The sequence below is a fragment of the Branchiostoma belcheri genome, unplaced genomic scaffold (assembly GCF_001625305.1).
Source record: "Branchiostoma belcheri isolate BF01 breed outbred unplaced genomic scaffold, Haploidv18h27 scaffold64, whole genome shotgun sequence".
NCBI classification, from domain to species: Eukaryota; Metazoa; Chordata; class Leptocardii; order Amphioxiformes; family Branchiostomatidae; genus Branchiostoma; species Branchiostoma belcheri.
The window spans coordinates 205204-225557 of NW_017804287.1; the positions used below are offsets into that span (position 1 = coordinate 205204).

General features: G+C 38.2%; 1 protein-coding gene across 7 annotated transcripts in view; it reads right to left on the reverse strand.

Annotated features, from left to right (window-relative positions):
• Nucleotides 1–20354, reverse strand: part of LOC109483429 (protein kinase C alpha type-like) — a 60067-nt gene that overhangs the window by 6358 nt on the left and 33355 nt on the right. For all 7 annotated transcript variants that reach the window (XM_019786446.1, XM_019786444.1, XM_019786443.1 and 4 more), the window contains exons 5-12: nucleotides 19501–19612; nucleotides 8697–8825; nucleotides 8041–8197; nucleotides 5943–6171; nucleotides 5447–5578; nucleotides 2612–2785; nucleotides 1249–1340; nucleotides 724–786 (exon numbers count right to left, since the gene is read on the reverse strand). In XM_019786446.1, the coding sequence (XP_019642005.1) occupies nucleotides 724–786; nucleotides 1249–1340; nucleotides 2612–2785; nucleotides 5447–5578; nucleotides 5943–6171; nucleotides 8041–8197; nucleotides 8697–8825; nucleotides 19501–19612 (1088 nt within the window). The remainder of the gene's footprint in view (nucleotides 1–723; nucleotides 787–1248; nucleotides 1341–2611; nucleotides 2786–5446; nucleotides 5579–5942; nucleotides 6172–8040; nucleotides 8198–8696; nucleotides 8826–19500; nucleotides 19613–20354) is intronic.

The following is a 20354-nucleotide window of genomic DNA, read 5'->3' on the forward strand; positions in this document are numbered from 1 at the left end:
TGTCCTTGGTGCTGACTGCGTTTCCCTGTCCTTGGTGCTGACTGTGTTTCCCTGTCCCTGACTGTGTTCCCCTGCCCCTGGTACTGACTGTGTTTCCCTGTCCCTGGTGCTGACTGCATTTCCCTGTCCTTGGTGCTGACTGCGTTTCCCTGTCCTTGGTGCTGACTGCGTTTCCCTGTCCCTGGTACTGACTGTGTTTCCCTGTCCCTGGTGCTGACTGTGTTTCCCTGTCCTTGGTGCTGACTGCGTTTCCCTGTCCCTGGTACTGACTGTGTTTCCCTGTCCCTGGTGCTGACTGTGTTTCCCTGTCCTTGGTGCTGACTGCGTTTCCCTGTCCTTGGTGCTGACTGTGTTTCCCTGTCCCTGACTGTGTTCCCCTGTCCCTGGTACTGACTGTGTTTCCCTGTCCCTGGTACTGACTGTGTTTCCCTGTCCCTGGTGCTGACTGTGCTTCCCTGTCCTTGGTGCTGACTGCGTTTCCCTGTCCCTGGTACTGACTGTGTTTCCCTGTCCCTGGTGCTGACTGTGTTTCCCTGTCCTTGGTGCTGACTGTGTTTCCCTGTCCCTGGTACTGACTGTGTTTCCCTGTCCCTGGTACTGACTGTGTTTCCCTGTCCCTTGAACTGACTCCATTTTAGTTATCTAGATGCTTTTGATCTTGGTATGAATTGAATAGTAACTTAGAGGGTCAATATTTTACGATGCAATAGAAAAAAACTTCACCTATAAATGGTCCCCTTGCTGTGCAGGTAGAACAGGCCAATAGCAATCTCTGCTGCATAAAACCTACACAACAAAGAAGTATCAAAAGTAAGATACCGTTTGATTGTAAAGCCACAGAAAATTAAAATTATATGATAAGTCTTGATGTATCAATCTTCAAGTCACTTAATATGTGTTACAAAATTGCAAAATCTAATGGAAAATGACAAAATCTATCACTAGGTTAGCTATTGAGATCCTATGCAAGTCAGCAGTAAATTCATAATCTGTCCTATTTCCCCCTACTCCGCAAGGAGGCAGGGGAGGCCAGACCTGCACAAGTGTTTTCGCGCGTTGTTGCGAGACTAGGTCATTCCATGAACAAGATGTACAGCCGACATCGAAAATTTGGAGGTATGTGGTTTTACCTTTCAAAATAGTCACTGATTGATGAATGTTGTACTAACTGTTAACCTTACATGTACGTGACTGAGGAACCTCTTCAATAAGTAACATGACTGTAAAAATGTTAAATCGTCCACTCACACAGCGTGCGGCTCTTTGAACTTCCCACACTGCTGGATCTGGTACATCAGATCTCCTCCGTTCACAAACTCCATCACAAAGTACAGCCGATCCTATGGGTCAAGACAGTAACAACAAAATTAGCTTAACGCAAGGTGGCAAAGTCCTGACTTTCATAAGCTTGTTCATGGTACTAACTGCAAATGCGAGATGTTATGCCTTGTGGACTATATGTCAAAGATGAAAGCCATGTTTGATGTATAAAGGATGGTACTTTCAACTTTCATATACAGTACATTGTACTACCCACAATGTATCACTAATGCATGTGCAGTTAGAGCTATAAAGTTAACCCATTAATTCATGTGACCTATGTAATACGCTGTTCTCTGTTATATGAAGCAAAATGCTGTAAAAAAATTAATTTGATCAAATGTAGGCAGAGTTTCTTTAAATCAAGTTTTGTTTCAAGTTAACAAAATATCTACTACATTATGTTATGTATTAAATCAGTCAACGATTAGGAGGAATGCAGTTTGCTGGAATGTTGCAAGGGCCAAGACAGCATGTACAATGTACAATGTACAACATGCTCAACTCAAAGTATTATTATTGAACTTGCAGATAACAGTGATTGATGGCAGTGATCTAATCAAGTAGACAGTAGTTAGAGGCAGTATTGTACTGTACATTACTTTAATGCAAGCCGGAGGCAATATAGATGACATATTCGTACTAACAGACATATAACATACAACTACCTCCGGCAGTAAGGGATAATAATGATAATACACAGTCAGGCAATTTGAGGACAGCATACAGGGATAGAAATTATGGAACGGAAAATCAGAGTTTGGGACTTGGGACATCATGCAAGTCAACAGAATAGTCCATTTTGGCGTAGAGGGAATTCAGCTAATTTTCTTGTAGGTGAGGCACATGGGGTGTGAAATATCTAGCACTTGTTTGCAAATATTGGCTCTCTAGTTTGGAACATTCCGGACCGTACCATTGTTTGGAAGCAGGAGTGCAGCTGCACCAGGATTTTCTTGTAGGTCATAGAGATGAGGAATGAAATATCTAGCACTTGTTTGCAAATGTTGGCTCTATAGTTTGGAGCATTCTGGACCGTACCATTGTTTGGAAGCAGGAGTGCAGCTGCACCAGGATTTTCTTGTAGGTCATAGAGATGAGCAATGAAATATCTAGCACTTGCTTGCAAATGTGTGCTCCCTAGTTTGGAACATTCTGGACCGTACCATTGTTTGGAAGCAGGAGTGCAGCTGCACAAGGATTTTCTTGTAGGTCATAGACATGAGGAATGAGATATCTAGCACTTGTTTGCAAATATTGGCTCTCTAGTTTGGAGCATTCTGGACCGTACCATTGTTTGGAAGCAGGAGTGCAGCTGCACCAGGAATGGAGGTTTGTCTCTCAAGGCGAGGACCCGCTTCTCCACCATGGTACATTCCACATCGTCGTCCTGGACAATCACGTCCTTCTTCAGGATCTTGATGGCGTACAATTCCTCAACGCCCTTCCTCTCCGCGAGCATCACCTAAAACAGTCAACAGGCAATCATTTTGTGGGGTTGTGTGGCATAATGGCATTATAAGTGCTTGACATGGAACCAAGAGGTCTCGGGTTCGAGTTCTGACATGTCACCAATCTTGTCCCCTTGGGAAAGGCACTTTACAGAGTCTGACTTTCCTCAATGAGTGAAAATGAGTACTTTGATATGCCGCAGTGGTCAAAATGCTTTTCTCCAGAATTCTGCAATACAATTGAGTCAAAATTTTGTTCTGCAAGTTGGAAAAGCTTTCTGCAAATAGATTAAGCCTCCAAACTATATACGGCCTTCTAAAATCATTGAATCCCAAACCTGGTTCTGCAAAAGTGCAGATTGTATAATTTTGTCTTTTAATTTGCAATATTGAAAATCTTTCTGCATAATGCAGAATGCAGAGGGGTATTTTAAACACTGATATGTATGAAAGAATGCCAACAGTTTAATTTTTGTAATAAGTTAGTTATTACTGTAACAACAAAATCGATAATAATAATAAAAGGTATAGTTCAGATAACATGTAGGGTTCTTTGCCCTCAAAATACAAAACTTTTCAGCACTCCACTTTACAACTTAGTGCATGTACCCTAGGATGACTTTGCTGCTGAGCAGCACTCAAAAAGATCATTCGATGGCTTTGGAAATACGCCAACTGTTTTAAACCCACAGCTTTTATTCGACTTCCGCGCAATCTACTGCAATTTCACTGAAAAGAGGTTGAAATGAATAGTTTGACTGTGAAATTCCCCAACCCTCTCAAATGGGCGAGTAATCATATCATCCCCTAACAAAAGAAACCGAGGGAACCGCAACGACTCAAATAATCTGGGCTCCATTTTGAAGCCAGTCACCACTTCTGATAAAAATGCAAATTTCTGTAGGCAAGTTCAATGTAACTACCTGTACATGATCACCTTTCACTATTCATAACTGCGGTAATTCAAATTTGGACGAAAATCTTCCCTGTTTGGCAGTTTTGTAGCCACAGGATATTGTCTGGTGCATGGAAACAGTTTGGAACAGAATCTTGTTGAATAATTCAAGGTTCCGTTAACATTTATAACAATGGAATGTATACAATGTACACGGTATACTTTGATACGTGGTAATATGAAAAAAAATTAATGATAATCTGAAAATCATTGAGGATTTCAACAGAGTAAAATGTCTATCCATATAACATATTATGTAACTTGAAAAGTGTTATATGGGGGTTATTGCTTCTTTTTTTTGTTTTTTTGTGTTACCTCTGACCCTATATTACAAGTCATACAAAATTTGCCTCGAGTTAGAGGCTTCATACATGCATGTAAGAGAGAATTTACAAACAATGCTCAACATTGAATTATAGCAGGCTGGCTAAGTTTAACAGTTTGCTGGATCTCAAGGAAGAAGGCATGCAGAACCTCATTTAAACTGTAAATGGCACTCATCAAAGACTGTACTCAAAACAAACACCAAATGGTGTGGATCTATAGACGGGGGGCTTTGTTGAGTTGACGTCATGAAGGCTTGCAGTTTCCATTGGTATTCAAGATGAACTTCTCACCCCCCTCCCCGCGTCAGCAATGCATACCAACCATACCCGGCCCCAAATGGCTCAATCAGCCTTTCACGCGTTCGGAATTACAAGACAAATCATTAATGGTTTCTTTCTGTCGACGAAGCCAGCGTGTCGGCGGGTCTTGCGCTCGCAGCACATTTGAACAGAATTGTCTTTCATTTAACTAAACACGCTTTGCAGACGGGTATCGATCTATTACCACGGTTAAATAGTGCTTACTCCCAATTAGGGATTCTAATGCCTACTTCAGAGCAAAGCGTTCACATTGGTTGATTATAGATGCTGACAGAGGTGACCTTAGCTATAGCACATCTGCTAACGCAGGGAGAAATGCACTTAAGCAGCTCAAGTGTAGATTGAATCAATAAAAAGGATGTATCTGTATGGCTTTTCCCGTAAACACAACTACATTGAACAGCACACTCAGGCTACATCAGTGCTAGATGAAATGCGAATGTTGACCTCACCCACCCCATGACCTAACTGTTGCTGAAATGTGAAGGGCTTCCCTCCATGGACAGAATTTAGCTGATTGTGCAATGCAGCTTTGCTACAGCTTGCATATTTAGCCAAGCACACCGGGTCAACCCTACTCTTCCCAATAGATGTGTTGTGTTCTTATTATAAATGTTGAATATACAGAAATAAAAGTTCATCTGTGTTTGTAGTTACATCACAATGTTTATCTAAATTTAAAACTTTAAATGCTCCGACGCGAAAAAACTTTTGCTCCAACACGAAAAGATTTTCAATCAGTCACTCTGTTTTCTTCCAAAGTCTGACCCAGTGAGACTTGTAATGTGGCTTCTTGGAAGTGTGACGTCAACACTGGGTCTCTGGTATTCGAGGTTGGCCTCTGTCACTCTAGATGAGAACAATCTTTTGTGTTGGAACAAATAAAGTTTGAACTTTAAATGTCTTTTTGTTCTTTTAAGTGCAGAATTATGACATTTGTGGATAACACCTGAAGCTCCTTGCCTTGAAGTTCATACATCACCCAGGGGCTGACATTAGAGTAACAGAACTAATTTTATCCTTTATTAATCCATTGTAACATCCTTCATACAATCATAAACATCAGACCTTACCTTGCCAAAGCTGCCTTTTCCCAACACCATGAGAAAGTTGAAATCAGAGGCTTTCATGTGCTCAAGGCTGCCGATATTAACTTCTTCAGAGCGTTTGGATTTCTGCTTTTGCTGCTCATCCAACTTTTGCTTCTGTTAAGCAGGATATAAAAAAATAATAATTTAGATCATCTACCATTGCAGATATTCTATCAATTATTGTGCACTTTTTTAATAAGACCATCTGAAAAGTAATTTGATTATTCTGTAAACTCATATAAGTTTGCAGCATTTTGTAGCAAGAAAAACTGTTACAGTTTGCAGTATTTTCATCTTGAAACACACTTTTGAAACATATTTTCAGGGGGAAAAGGTCATTGAAAGCACCCAAAGCAATTTAAGGGTAGTAAAACTGAATCTTTAAATGAAATTGCTAAGAAAACAAGGACTTACAAAATTTCACAAAAATTACAAAAACTACAGTATGACAAAGAATGTTATTATAGATAATAGTTACCTGCAGTTGTTCCTTAAGCTTAGCAACATTTTCCTCCTCGTCAGCAATGGGCACATTGTAATACTCCCCCTCCTCCTGGTTCAACAGTTTAAACCAGCCCTCGGCTGGCATCTTGATCAGCTCTTGCACACCGAAGGACAGCGCCCCCATGAAGTCATTCCTGGAAGTGCGGTCCCAGTCCCACACCTCGATGGACAATCGTCTGTCCTTGTACTCATCTTTAAGTTTGCTGTTTGGGAGAGGAAACAGAAATGCCATTACTACATTTTATAAAACTACAATCATATCAAATTCATGTCCCTTAAATTCAAGCATTTGTGACATGATCCAATTGCCAAGAAGTAATTTGAAGTAAAAAAATAAGAGGAAGATTCCATAGGCCCTTTGAGGCCATCAGGGCATTGGGTTAACTTTTTATTCACTGTGTCATGGTATTGGTATCTTTCCACTATCTTTTACCTCCCCAACCAAAGACAGGTAGCAGACCACTTTACACATGGCGAGGTGGTGGAGTGAGTGTAGGGGGACTTTCCCAAGGTCTGGCTCAGTGGAACCATCAAACCCTTGAACCTTGATCCAACATCTGCTACCTTGACATTAACATCACACATTTTCGAACTGTAGCTAAACTCAGAAGAGAAAAAAATATTGCCAAGATAAATTGATTGCCAAGAAAGCCAAAGTATATGGGTCCAGTTCATTTAAAGTGCCTTTAATTGTAATTAACCTTTAGCTGGCCTTAGCACACTGAATGATGTGGAAACCAGTATCGGTTCAGGGCTGTGAAGCATGCTAAAGGTTATAGGAACTGCCCACTTGAGTTACACAGAGTGCTCACTTGTAACTGTACAACAGTATGAGCCTCTATTTCTCTCCCTGTTAAAAGGTCAACTGACAGTCTTTACCTATAACAGTTGGTGAACTTTATTCATTACTGACATTTAGCAATGACATTTTGGGGTCAAGATTCTTGTGACATTATCATCAATTTCTTCCATGATCGTTAATTTGTCAAGAATGTCAACAGAAAATAGGCAAATACAACAGAGACCAAGTCTGAATTTATACACCAGAAGGGCTTCATTTTTTTTCAAATCCTGTTGATACACAGACTAATGTGTGGCTAGAGGGTACTTTATCACATACTGTAAAATAGTATGCATTCTTCACTTCACAAAATTATTATCTATTGGAAAATGACACCAATTTCCTGGCTTAAGTGTTCCTTTAAACTTTGGAATGTTATTACTGTTTCATAAAAATCTAAGTTCCTGTATTATATAGATCATGACATTTTCAGCAAACTGTCACTTAGTTTTACAATTTAGACCAAACTAAAGCTCAGCTGTACAATGAATTATACTGTAATATTATTGCTAGCCATTAAACTATGCTACGTCCAAGTTATTGGCATTGAGGTGACCAGATCAGTTAGAGTCATCAGTTTTTATCACATGTGGTTGGTTATTGATGGCCTTGTAAAACCATCCAAATACAACATATGGGGCTCATGTGTGATAAAAAGTTTTGTGTCGTTTCTGGTTGGTTTGTGTTTGACCCTTACTTACACTTTATTTTCAATTTGAACTTTCTAGTTAGCATTTTTTTTATAGTTGAGAAGGACTGGTCAACTCCAATGCTACAACATCAACTGAAAAACTCAGCTTAAAAATTTGAATATATGAACTATTTGGTCCTGACATCATGCATTATTTCAGAAGTTAAACATTTCTCACAAGCAGTGTAACATGAATCAAACTTAATAATAACTGTTTGAAGTTTGCTACCATGCCATTATGAGAATCGTGTGAATCAGAAAATTGCCTGCATGTTACGCGAATATTCAAATGACAATCGTTTCTTATTGAAGGGTACCAGACTATTTTGCTACAGTCAACATACAATGTATACATGTAACCTTCGCAAAATGAGATGCTTTTATCTCTTTCCCTCTCTTCCTCTCTCTCTCTCTCTCTCTCTCTCAGCCAGTCAGTCTCAAAAGACTATGACACACACGATGGCTCATTCCTAGACAGATCAAATTTGAGCCATATTGATGCTTTTATAGTAGTATACAAACTAATTAACAAGTACTTACAAGTCAAATTTTTCAAACCACTGTGGATTTAGCGTTGCCTTGAGAGTCTTTGTCTTCTTCTTGCTCTCGTTCTTGGGGTCTGGGATGAGTTTCAGTTTGACGTACGGGTCTGACAGGCCGTTGGGGTCCATCGGAATCAGGTTCTTGGCTTCCTGGACTGTAGAAACAAAATGTGGGAACAAGTTTAAAAACTGTAAATAGTTGAAAGCCTCAATAGTTACTTAATGCTGATTGGCTAATCAGGATATTTCCATTAATCATTTCTCAACTAAAGGTATTAAAACAAAATATATGATATTTTCTATACTTTCCATCTACAGGAAAGCTACTTTTCTCATTCTCTCTTACTTAAGTCATGCATGTATTATAAATTTTATTTCTTTACCCAAATCCATGCGACATTAAACAATAATTTCATCATTGTTAAATGATTCATTTTGAGATTTTTTGGCTATTTTGTCACCATTTTTGGTTCTTGTGCCCTGGTATTTGAACCAAATGACACCATAAGCCAAATATGTGCCTCCTGTATCCTGTCCTTGGTGCTGAAATCTATGCGACTGATTTCCAATGGTCTGTTTGGGATTTGAACCCAGAACCATTAGAATGACCACCAGCTTGCCTAACCTACATGGATGCTAACTGCTAAGCCTCACCTTCTACTGTCAACTTCTCATCTTTGACTTTGCACTTGAGCTGGATTCGCCCTCTCCTCTCAGTGAAGTCGGAGCCGCAAAGGTTCGGGACCATGTGCTGGCACCGGACATGCACGTTCATATCACATGCTGCAAGAACAAGGGTTAGGAAAGTGAGTTACTTAAAATGGCTGTCCTTCCTACACCACTTGGAGTATAGGGCAGTGACTATCTTGATTTTTGTAGCCCCCAGGCCACATAGCTCTTGTGTGGTGAACTCTAAGGGCAGAGGTCAATGACCTTTTTCTTCACCTTAAATTCTCATGATGCTAATATGAAGTCCATACCAGTGACACCCAAGTTATGCAAATAAACTTGTTGAATATTGATTGTATAATACATGTTGTACCTATAATTTATTACTTAACCAAGTCTTCAGACTAGTGGATAGCTGTTTTAACTTTGCACAAATGGGTTAGGATGTCTACATATCACAACGTGACAAGTACAAAATCATTTGACATCTCTGGCTGTTAGATGCATTGCACCATCAAACTCATAGTTTAACTACGAGTTTGATGGTGTCAATGTCATTATCTTGAGCTATTGCAGAAAAATCTTGGCCAGACAAGTCTGCAAGGTCCTTAAGCGACATGAGTTATAACATGCATCAAATACAACTGTTACAGAAAAGTTAACTGAAGACTGTACAAGATTTACGCCCCTTTAGAGATATTACTTACAAGTTCAATTTTCTTGTTACCCAGATGGCTTCAATCTGACTTAACCACCTGGGGCACAAGTGACTTTGGAGCCCTAGAGTAATTGTCTGACTGCACCAGGCAAAGTACAAGGCTTCTTCTGGCAAATTAAAACAAATTGAAATTTGCATGGAGTCATATTCATATAGAACACACAGAGGTTATTGTACCCTAGACCCTGTTGACGCTTTTAACTGGATGTGTATCCGCAAGACAAAAAAAATAGCTCCCGTTGCGACAGGATGTTTTACAACGTATCTGCTCGTTTTGTGACGGTTTTATCACCATTAGGACATATTCTCTCATTTTCTGGTACATTTAGAGTTTTACGTAGGAAGTTAATGACTTGTGGGTTGGATGACCGGGGTGTGAGTGGTGTGGCATACCGATTGTCCATCTGTTTTTGATGGGACACAGTCTAAAATCATTACGTATGCGTGGGTGTCGTCCATAAAATCAACTTTATGTGGCCTTATGACCTCAGACAGAAATGACAAGATACAAGCTGATGAAATCTACCCATACCCTCAAAAGGAATATCAAATGTCTATATCAATCTGTCAATGCACATTGTACATCTTTTATACTGTAGCAGTCATTACCTATAAATTTTATCATAATTCTGCCTAAGATTAACCAGAGGTATACAGCATTTTTTTCACCTTCCAATGCTACAAAGCAGACAGGGGCTGACAGCCATGTTGGTGTCCATATTCTGCATTTTGATGGCTCAAAGCTGAAGAGTACATATTTATGATAGCATTTTTGTGTTTCACTGCAAAAATAAAAGTATCCTTTTGGTATTTTATTTTTTAGCTGTGTATGTAGACATTCAATAGTTGTTACTTATGAGGGTGAGAAAATCTTTAAGTGTACACTTCAGCTATGTTTCATAAGATATGTAAATTAGATCACCAACATGGTGGTAGCCAGTCAGCAATGATGTCACATAAAAATACTCTTAGTTGTTTAAGAACACATGATAGGTCTGGTTTACAAAAGAGGCGGTTACATCAGTGGTATGATTATTGTAGGATTGCAAATTTATTGAATGGATACTCCTGCATGCATTGTACACAATTCACTGCCTTCAAACAAAAGGCTGTCTGAGATTCTTGTGAGTGGTTAGTTCTATCAGAGCCTGCTTAAAAATTCTATCAATGACATCAAAATCACACGACAACTTGCGAAAAATGTGACTGCACCATAACCAAATCTACCTTGTACAATGGGCAAAGAAAAGTTCTTATATCTGTATCTGTATAGCCGGTATAACCGCCTTTCGGCGTAACACACCAGCTTCGCAGGCACGCGGCGCGGCGGCAGCTGGCTATATTACACCGATCGACTTGTTACACCTAACGGCTAACCCTTGAAATTCTAGCTCTAGACATTATATATTTTCTTATTTGGTATTCCTGCATCGTATTGCCAAGGAATCTCTTTCTACCTGTCGCACAATATTTATGGAATGACTACCACCTCTATTAGGCACCCAACACCCAGGAAACACTATTGAATATTGCATGTGGCATATCTACACGGAGAAATTCAATTTCAAGGTGGTGGCCATGGTCAGCGGCGTGTGTCCGATTGCACCTGTTCTGAGATGGCGCGGGTGAACGACGCAGCTGAGGTATGGCAACCTGCTGCATTCAGGTATTAATACATGTCATGTACTTACTCATACAATAAAAAACAATCTCTCTATCTCACAAAGCAAAAGTTGAAATACTATACAAAGAAAGAATTTAGTTTGTGAGAAAATTTAACAAAAAAGAAAAAAAATATGAGATACCAAACCTCTGGGAAGTACATCATAATGCATAATGTTTGAAACAACTGCTGCTGACAATTTCAGACAGCATTAACAACAATGTTAAACACATAACTAGGAAGACAACTAGGAAGGCAAGGACTTTTTTCAACTGTTGGGGTCAAAATGTAAGCCTTTTGAATCGATTCAGAACCTGATTTTTTTTTTGTCAAATCAGAAAAAAAATTAAGTGGGCGAATCCAAGAACCAATTAATTAAACTGGTGTGGACCTAAATTGGGAACTGATCCAAGCACTCAACTTAAGATGTATAATGTCTCCTTTTCTTAATCCGGTGTCCACATTGTGCAGTAATACAGGTGCACGTCATTAGCAATGCATCTTACATATACCACGAAGGGGCCATATAGCGAAGATGGGGTTTTGCAACTGTCTCAGAGAAACCAATATCCAAGACTTGCTTCAGAATATAGTGCATGCAGGAGAGACTATACACTGAGGAGAACTGCTGAGTGAAGGCTATATACAATTTTCCCTTCTCCTGTTTTATGTATTACTTCTTGTATCATGTATTTTTATTGTGCAAATAAAAAACAAAACAGGCTATTCCTTGACTCATGTTCAAAATAAAGATTTTAACAGGAAGAATGGCCAATTTCTGACCTACGGAAATTTTGTCAGCAAATCAACTAAAAAGTTTTGATGATTAGTTTCTTAGATGGCTCTAAAATATATCACAGAAAAGACAATTAAAAATCTAATGTTGAATTTTCTAGCCTGTTTTTAACTTAGTGGTTTACAAGAGAGCAATTCTTATTTTGATTTTTTCATGGAAGGAAGTCAGAAAAACAAGGATTTGATTTAAAGAGGCCCGACTCTGGGATTTATGGCTGCAGACTCCGTACATGATAAAAATATTGATTCTGGCTGCTTGAACATCTCTGAATGTGCAACGGCTCATTTACATGTGGGCCTGTTGCCAACGTCCACAGTGCTTTGACCAGTATATACTGCTGCATGGAATACAAGTTGCTTGTTATAACAGTAAATCAACAGTTCTGTAACATTATTTCTGAAGTTTTCAAGTGTAATAAATTGCTGTTGCTTATTGCTGTGAAAAAAAGAAACCTTAGAAGGATTAGTGTTTTTAAAATACATGTATAGAACATGTAATTTATTCTTTTTCTCTTGACAAGTACAGGTAGAAGTTTTCTCTTGACCAAAGATTTAGACATTTCACATAGCCATGATGATTATCTTTAATCAGTGATTGCGCTTCTAAAAATCAAGCAGCTCTGGTTAACCTGTTGGACCAAAGGAGCTACTTGTGTTTAGACTCACTTTTGACCACAGTGACTGATAAAACTTCAAACTTCACAGAGAATTCTATCTGAAACATCTGACTCTTCAGAGAATTCATCAAGCTAATGATTATGTTTACCTTAAATTTTGTAGAAGAACAAAAACAAACATTTGTTTTTAGCCAGTATCTTCTTCTTCTCTAAACACATAAGGCCAGTGACCTGGACCGGACAGCTTTCACGATCGATGGTAACTAGATCCAAAAATGGATTTCAAGCCCTGCAACTTATGCATGGACAAAAGCTATTTCAGAATCTTCCCAAATGGAGTGTCCACGAAACAAGAGCATCTTCAAACACCAGGAGTCTCCCTGAGGGGGCTGGCTGAAAGTAAATTGATGCTTTACGAAAACAGCTGCTTGCTGCTATGAAAACCTCCGGCCATTTCCTTCCCATCATGGTAACTGTGTGTTACCATCACAGTGCTCGAGATGATATTTTTCTGCAAAACTGCACCAGTGTGGATAACATTGAAAATTACATGAACCCGACATTCAAGTCAGGTTTTACCTGCACCACTCAGAATTTAGCAAGCATGGATCATACTAAAATCTGTTCACAGAAACCATTTCCATTATTTTTTTTGTACTTCATATTAGGTGGTAACAGTCAATACAGCAATTAAAAATCTACATACACCTACACATTGAGTCATGTACAATGTATATTTAAACCCATGGACAGGTGCAGGTTATGTGCAGGCAGACATCAGAAATACAGCAGCCAATTTACCTGCACTAATCTGCATATGCAGGTGCTATTTCGAGCCTTGCAATGCATCTCCAAAACAAATGCAGCAAATGTTTGACATCATACATTCAAATGCAGCCATCTTTATGCAAACTGTGTCTTTCTGTTTTAACCCTGTTTTAACTGTGGTTATTTTTACTTAAAGTATCAACGATGCATCTGCGTTGATGGATCGGTTCGTAGCATTCTCATGTGTGACATCAGGGTAAGACCGAAGATTGGACAAGCTGCCCGCAAACGAGAAGCTTTAATACCCGTCGGCAATACTGAAAATGTCAATACTACTTCCTAACATTGCTCAGTCAACAGTGTTCCCTTACACTTGGAATGGTTAAAAATGATTGAATACTGCATAATTTAGGCTTAAGTGTTGTAGCTTATTACTGTATGTTCAATACTCATAACTCAAAATCAGGGATAGAAATTTATTTTGAAAGATAGGTGCAGTCATGAGCATAAGGCACACAGCATAAGATATACACTCTACATTTTTACAATGTCAGTTAAATCTAATTATGAACCTTATAGTCTTTCTTCATAATCATACCTTGAATTCAAATTTCTATAGCTAACTTCAAAATTTTGAACAATTATAATACAACAAAGGCTTAAAGAAATTTTCTGGCAGTTTGATTTCAAGAATATGCTGTATAGCAAGACACAATTAGTACTTTAATTATAAAATCCTAGACAAATATCTAGGTGCACTAGTGCATCCACAGTCAAAAATCAAATTCACTGCTCAAATTTTGGATGCACAAATTATTATCCGCCCAATATGTCCAGCCTCCCTCCCTTCCTCCCATACACTACTACATGTAACTGCCGTATCTTTGATATTGTGTTTAACTATATCCACCACTCTGGAAGATTTGACTAATCTCATTAATGTTATGCTATAGTTATTGGTGCGCCAGCCACTTTCATTTTATGTTTATGTTATACTTTATGTCATCTTTATGTTTACATTTGTATTATGTTTTATGAGCAGCGGATTTACATAAGCACAAGTGCTTCCTATCCAATGCTCAAAAATCCATGTGAATAAAATAAAAAATAAATGTCCAGCCCTGCACTTTTTTGCTTCCACAGAGTCCCAAGTTCGAGGTCTCAGCAACCTTATCACATCTGCTGCGTGATACATACAGTACGTCCAATCAAGCAAAGAGATGGGCAGGGCTTTTAGATAAAATACGCAAAGTCCCTTTGGGCGATAATGTAACGGCCGGCAGTCAGGCATATTTCTCGGCATACAAATCTGCAGCCCAGGCTGTTACGGCACTGGAAAGTCATTACCAGGGCTATTCTGCAGCAAACCATTTGCAAGGAAGCCTGCAGTGACGATAGATCATTTTGTTTCAGATGCTTTTTCCAGACGCTGAACTTGCGCAGTGAAGTTGTTTTGGCCAGTCTTGTCAAGATTTTATGGTCTACAATGCAGAAATATGTTGAAAAAATTGAGAATAGTAAGTCAACAGAATAAACTAAAGTGCTCTTTTATGATGAAAATTTGTCTTTAGTTCTAATCTTCAATAAAACAGTTAAAGCATTTCTTGCATTTTATGAATAAATACAATAGCTGTGAAATGCTTTTTAGCCTGGCAAAGACCTTGAATTCAAAGCCGACCTTGGTTTTCAAATACTTCACATTACATGTATATCTAACGTTGACAATACATTATGTATTTCTAATTGTACATTCAAGAAAATAAACACACAACACTTTTGAGGTTTTTCAGATATTTTTCTTTTTAAAATGTACAACATCTCAGAGATGACATCATCTTGTTCTTTTCCTAGACTACTGAATGCTTCTGTGAGGGTACAAATATGAGTGAACTTGAAATATCATAAAAAGATTAAATTTAAACAGACTAAACTGTCTTTTAATATACTCTACATATTAAGAATGCTTAATCATTAAAGGAAAGCATATCTGCAGCTATCTATAATATGATATAACACTTGATGAAAGCTGCAGTGATAGTCTTTCAGTCATGGCAATTTGTTGCAGTTTTGTCACAATTTTGATTCAGACTGTGACAGAACTAACCATTGCACAGGATCTAAGGCTGCCTTTCCTGCAACAAGACAGCTGAACTTTGCATCACATATGCAGATTTTACCAAGGAATGCCTTCAGTTTGCGATCGTATGGCGATTTTATAATGCATGTGACTAGGCCTTTACAGGGATATGATACCTGTCCATGGTGCTGAACACTGGGTGTTGTTATCTGTCTGCCTTCCATTCTTCTTTCAGCATCTTTTTTTCATACACCAACTCAGCAGCATGTCTCAGATACATGTATCTCTATCTAAACTGTTGTTATAGCCAAGAATTCAGTATACATATATGCAACCTGTAGGGCTCAATTGATCATCCAATGCATGACCCTGACATTCTACTGTCTGACTGTATTACATTCACTCTGAGTTGAACTTGAACAATGACTTTCTAATCTTATCCAACAGACCCAATAACATCTGTGTCCATAATATCACCAGGGTCCATAATATCGCCACCTTGAGAAATAGTGTGCTTTAAGATATTTTTACTGGAACATACTTTTGGTATGCACTCCTGAACACCTCAAATGTACATACCTAGGGTATGTTGCAGTAAAAATATCTTTAAGCACACTTTTTTCTTAAGGTGGCGATATTATGGACCCTGGTGATATTATGGACACAGATGTTATATATACGTTGGATTTGTTGGACAGTTAAAAATAAATTTATGCATGCACACTGTATATCAGCTCAACTGTTTAATTACTAGGCTAACCTTAACTGGTTCGCAACTACCATAATTTTTTAACGATGAGTGTGCAACTACATTTAGACTTGTAGATAGCCATCAGAAACTTTTCCTATCATGGTATATCATCAATGATTGACATAAGATGTTGGCAGAGGAATATACATGTAGCCATGCCTCTAGTATGGTGCTGGTGTGTGCATTCTGAAAAGAAACAAAAACAATACATTAAATTTTATATTTTTCAGTGCATAATGAGGGCAAATTGTCCGATTTAACAAAATATATCCATATAACCAAAATCATATCCAGTTGCTTGAGTTACAGTTTTTTGGCATATCTTATTACCTGGATGTCTAACCTTCATCGACGTATAACCATTATGATTATATTTTCATGTCATAAAGTCACCCAATTCATAGACAATTCAAACTCCTCTACTGGATAAATCATGTATGTTTGACATATATGTCGATTGAGTGACATATACATACACGAAAGCATCACTCAAATTGTAGTCTCTGTATTCCATCCAGTAGTAGTGTGAATTGTCTTTTTACCTGGATGTCAAACCTTCAACAACGAGTCACCTTCTTTTGTAAAAATAACATCCCTAAGGTGATGCAAAGGTCGCCCCTTGATTCATTATTCATTTCAAGGCCTGAACATAATGGCATGTGAGGGACTTGCTACCACTTGAAATGTCATTTGGGTCATGCAGATATAGCCTACCACTCATAAAAACCTTACACTAATTACATATAAAAAGCCATCGAGCTTGAAGATGTAAAACTGACTCCAAGGCAGTTGACGGAATCATCACAGGTTTAAGATAGTCTAAGGATACACCGGAAGACACTATTACCCCTGTGCTGAGCACCTTCATTACTGATAAGTAATTAGATAATTATTCATAGTGTGTAATGGGAACACACACTCACACGCCTGGGAATTCCTTTTTTGTTGCTGCTGTCGGGGCTTTTATGTCCTTTATTGGACAGATTGATGAGTGTGGCATTTCTTTAATTGGCTGTGGCTATAATTGCATGGTTACGAAAGAAGGGGATGGAAATAGAAATAAAAGGTTTATGGTTCCCCGCTCGTGTTAGTAAATCGGCGCCGACAAAGCTCCAAATGTCAGCGTGCACACTCAATCGGGCTATCCGTTTTACTGTAAATTGTGAAATATTTGCCATGGTTTTACTTTTACAATTTTTTGCGTAGTGTCCTCTTGATGCAAAATCATAATACAAAAAAATATGTGTTTATCATGTGTTTTGCACTACCGAATAGTTTTAGCCATAAACTTCAAAGACCATGAAAACCTCTTTTTCTCTCATATTGCAAAATAAAGCCACTGCGAATATTTACAGTGTTGCCTGTTGTTCCCCATATTTTGACAAACAAAAAGTTTTCTTTCCCTGGTATAGATTGAGTAAATTTAATACTGATAAATACCCCCAATCCATATTTCATGCATCCTCCACTGGTTCAGAAATTACAATCTACTTTGATTTATTATAGCAACTAGTTGCGATTATTCCGTTGGAAGAAGATATTTCAGGGCAAGTGTAACAAGTAACCGGGGGTTAATCTTGGGTAGATATGCAGGGTGTATCAAGCAGGGTTAATGTTCTAAATGAACCGCCTGCATTAACCATGTTGTGCTTCCCTCGGAGGGCAGAACATGACAAGACTTTAATTACAGACATACTAGAAGACAGGATTTTATCAAGGATTGATATCTCCGGGGACGGTTCATTAAAACTCTGGGGATGGTACACTGTATGCTGCAGCACAGGGTCTAGGAATGAGTACATCAGGCCATGTCAACTGCATTTCATGGATCAGATCAATGTTGGGGGATCTGTCATTTTTGTATGCATCTTTTACTTTTAAAAGCATTCAATACATGTACAGTTTCAATGACTTAGTATCAAAAACGAATTTTACTTTCTTTTCTGGTCATTCTGTTTATGTATCAAGGTGAATCAATCCTATCCCATATTATACCTGTAAAACTACAATGTCACTGACAGAAAACAGAACCGTACAATATAATCAAATGTCATGTATATCCCTTAATTTCATATTCTTTTGCTGCATAAGAAAAAAATTAAACCCAATGATAACTGTTTTAGATGGAGCGCCAGTTTTTAAGTTGCTTTTATGTTCATTTTATTGCTCATTAATACCTTTATTACTTCTGATGTGCACTTGAAATTACCCTTCAGGAATGGATTAGCAATAAAGTTATTAACATATCATATTACAGACTCCCAGATCACCTGTCTGTACCTCAGCAACCTTCGTTGAACCACCTGCAGGCCCCTTATTGGATTATGCGTCACAACAACAGATGTAGTCGTGATAAGCACCTGAACCAGCTGCCAATTTTTCACAGACTTGTGTGACAGGAGGAACCAAGAAGCAGTCGGTCGGAGCGTGGCCGCAGTCTTCAGGATAAACCTGTTCAACGATCAGTGAAGAATTTGAAATATTCAGGCTTGCCGGGAATACAGAATACATAACCTTACATACGGCTTCAATGTCACAGGGATAAGTGAAAATATTTCTTTTATTTAACGTTGCGGACTTAGAAATTCATGTATTTTAATAAAAAATAGGTTTTATGTATTATATGTTTTATACATAATATACAATATTTGCCACTCATTATTATTATCTGAGGCTTTATTTGGGAGAAAGATGATACATACCTTGTCTCTTCAGTAAAAATTGCTGAGTTGTCCTCATCAAACTGGTGCAAAATACTTTGAACGCGCAAAATTTCTTGGGAAGAAAATATCATGAAAAACAGCAAGAGAACAACAATTTTATATATATAGCATCACATGTACATACATGTATGTTTGTACCAGGTTATTAAAAGGATGCTTTTGCCATAAATCCTACAAAACTCAGACAACCCTTAAATACTAATGCTAGTCAAACACTTAAGACTTACAAAATTCTGACTCTTATGATGCTTAATAGAAATCTACAGGTACATTTTGTACATGATATACACTTTTGTACATTATTGCTGAAGCAGTGAAAAGGTATGCAAATGAACATTTACTGGTCAGGACTTCATATTAGCTGAACGTGTAGACAACCTGTTGTTTTAACCTTATAACTTTCCTGCAAAAAAGTACAGTGTGCAGATTCATAGTCATCAGAATGTACTGTGCCTGTGCAAAACCAAGATTTTGTCAGATATTTGGTTATATATAATTTCATCATCAATTTTTTCTGTTTTCCTTACATGCACAAATATGAGACATTCTGTTGAAGTACATGTATGCATATATACTTTGTGCAGGTGCAGTATGTTCTGCCTACATGCTTATTAATGCACAGTCACAACTGTGAGGTGACCTATTATATGATGAAGAAGTAAAAGATGGCAACTTACAGTCACATTTCATTCCCTGGTGGATGAGTCCATACAGGAGAGACCCACAGTGGTCACAGAAGGTGGGACTACCGTAGGTGTGAACTTTGAACTTGTGCTTGCTGCGAGGGTCCTGTCATTGGAGATTTCAAGGAAAAATAGTCAACAGTGAGCATGACACAAACTACAACTGAGAATGCAAAAAAAGGAGTCTTCCCTCTTAATGATGCAAAGCAAAATTAATGTAGAAAGAAGTGTAAATTCTTAGCCTTGAACTTCATTGTGTGCTTATGCAAAAATCAATCAAAACAGACTTGCAATGGCTGGGGGGGGGGGGGTTCTACATATGAAAGGATGAAAAATGATGAATTGGTAGCTCTATAACTTGATATTGGTTGGAAATTGGCTATGTGCCCTATTGGAATTTCTAGCTACTACTGCATTGAGCCATCACACTTGGATTTGTGACCACCGATATGCTATTAATTGAGGACCATTATGATAAATACTATGTGGTCTGAAAAAGAATACTAGTAGTCCCCCTGTGGGTACAATTAAGAATGCCTATGTACTTGTCACTTAACATTTTCAAAAGCTCTACCCCAACTGATCATGTCCGTTGCCATTAAGCTACAAGTAAAATCTAGAAAACATGCAGACTGACTGTTTTGTACCATGAACTAGCTGTCATCTCTGAGAAAAAAGAAGCTAGTGAGGATCTCAAGACAGGCAACCACCGAGCACTAACCCTCTGTTTAAACCCATTTTTAGATATTAAGCATAGACTGAGTTTTCTAGAATTGTTGACGAATTATTATTCATGATCATGACACAACCATGCATCTCAGAGTCTGTTGTCTGGGAAGAGAGAATAA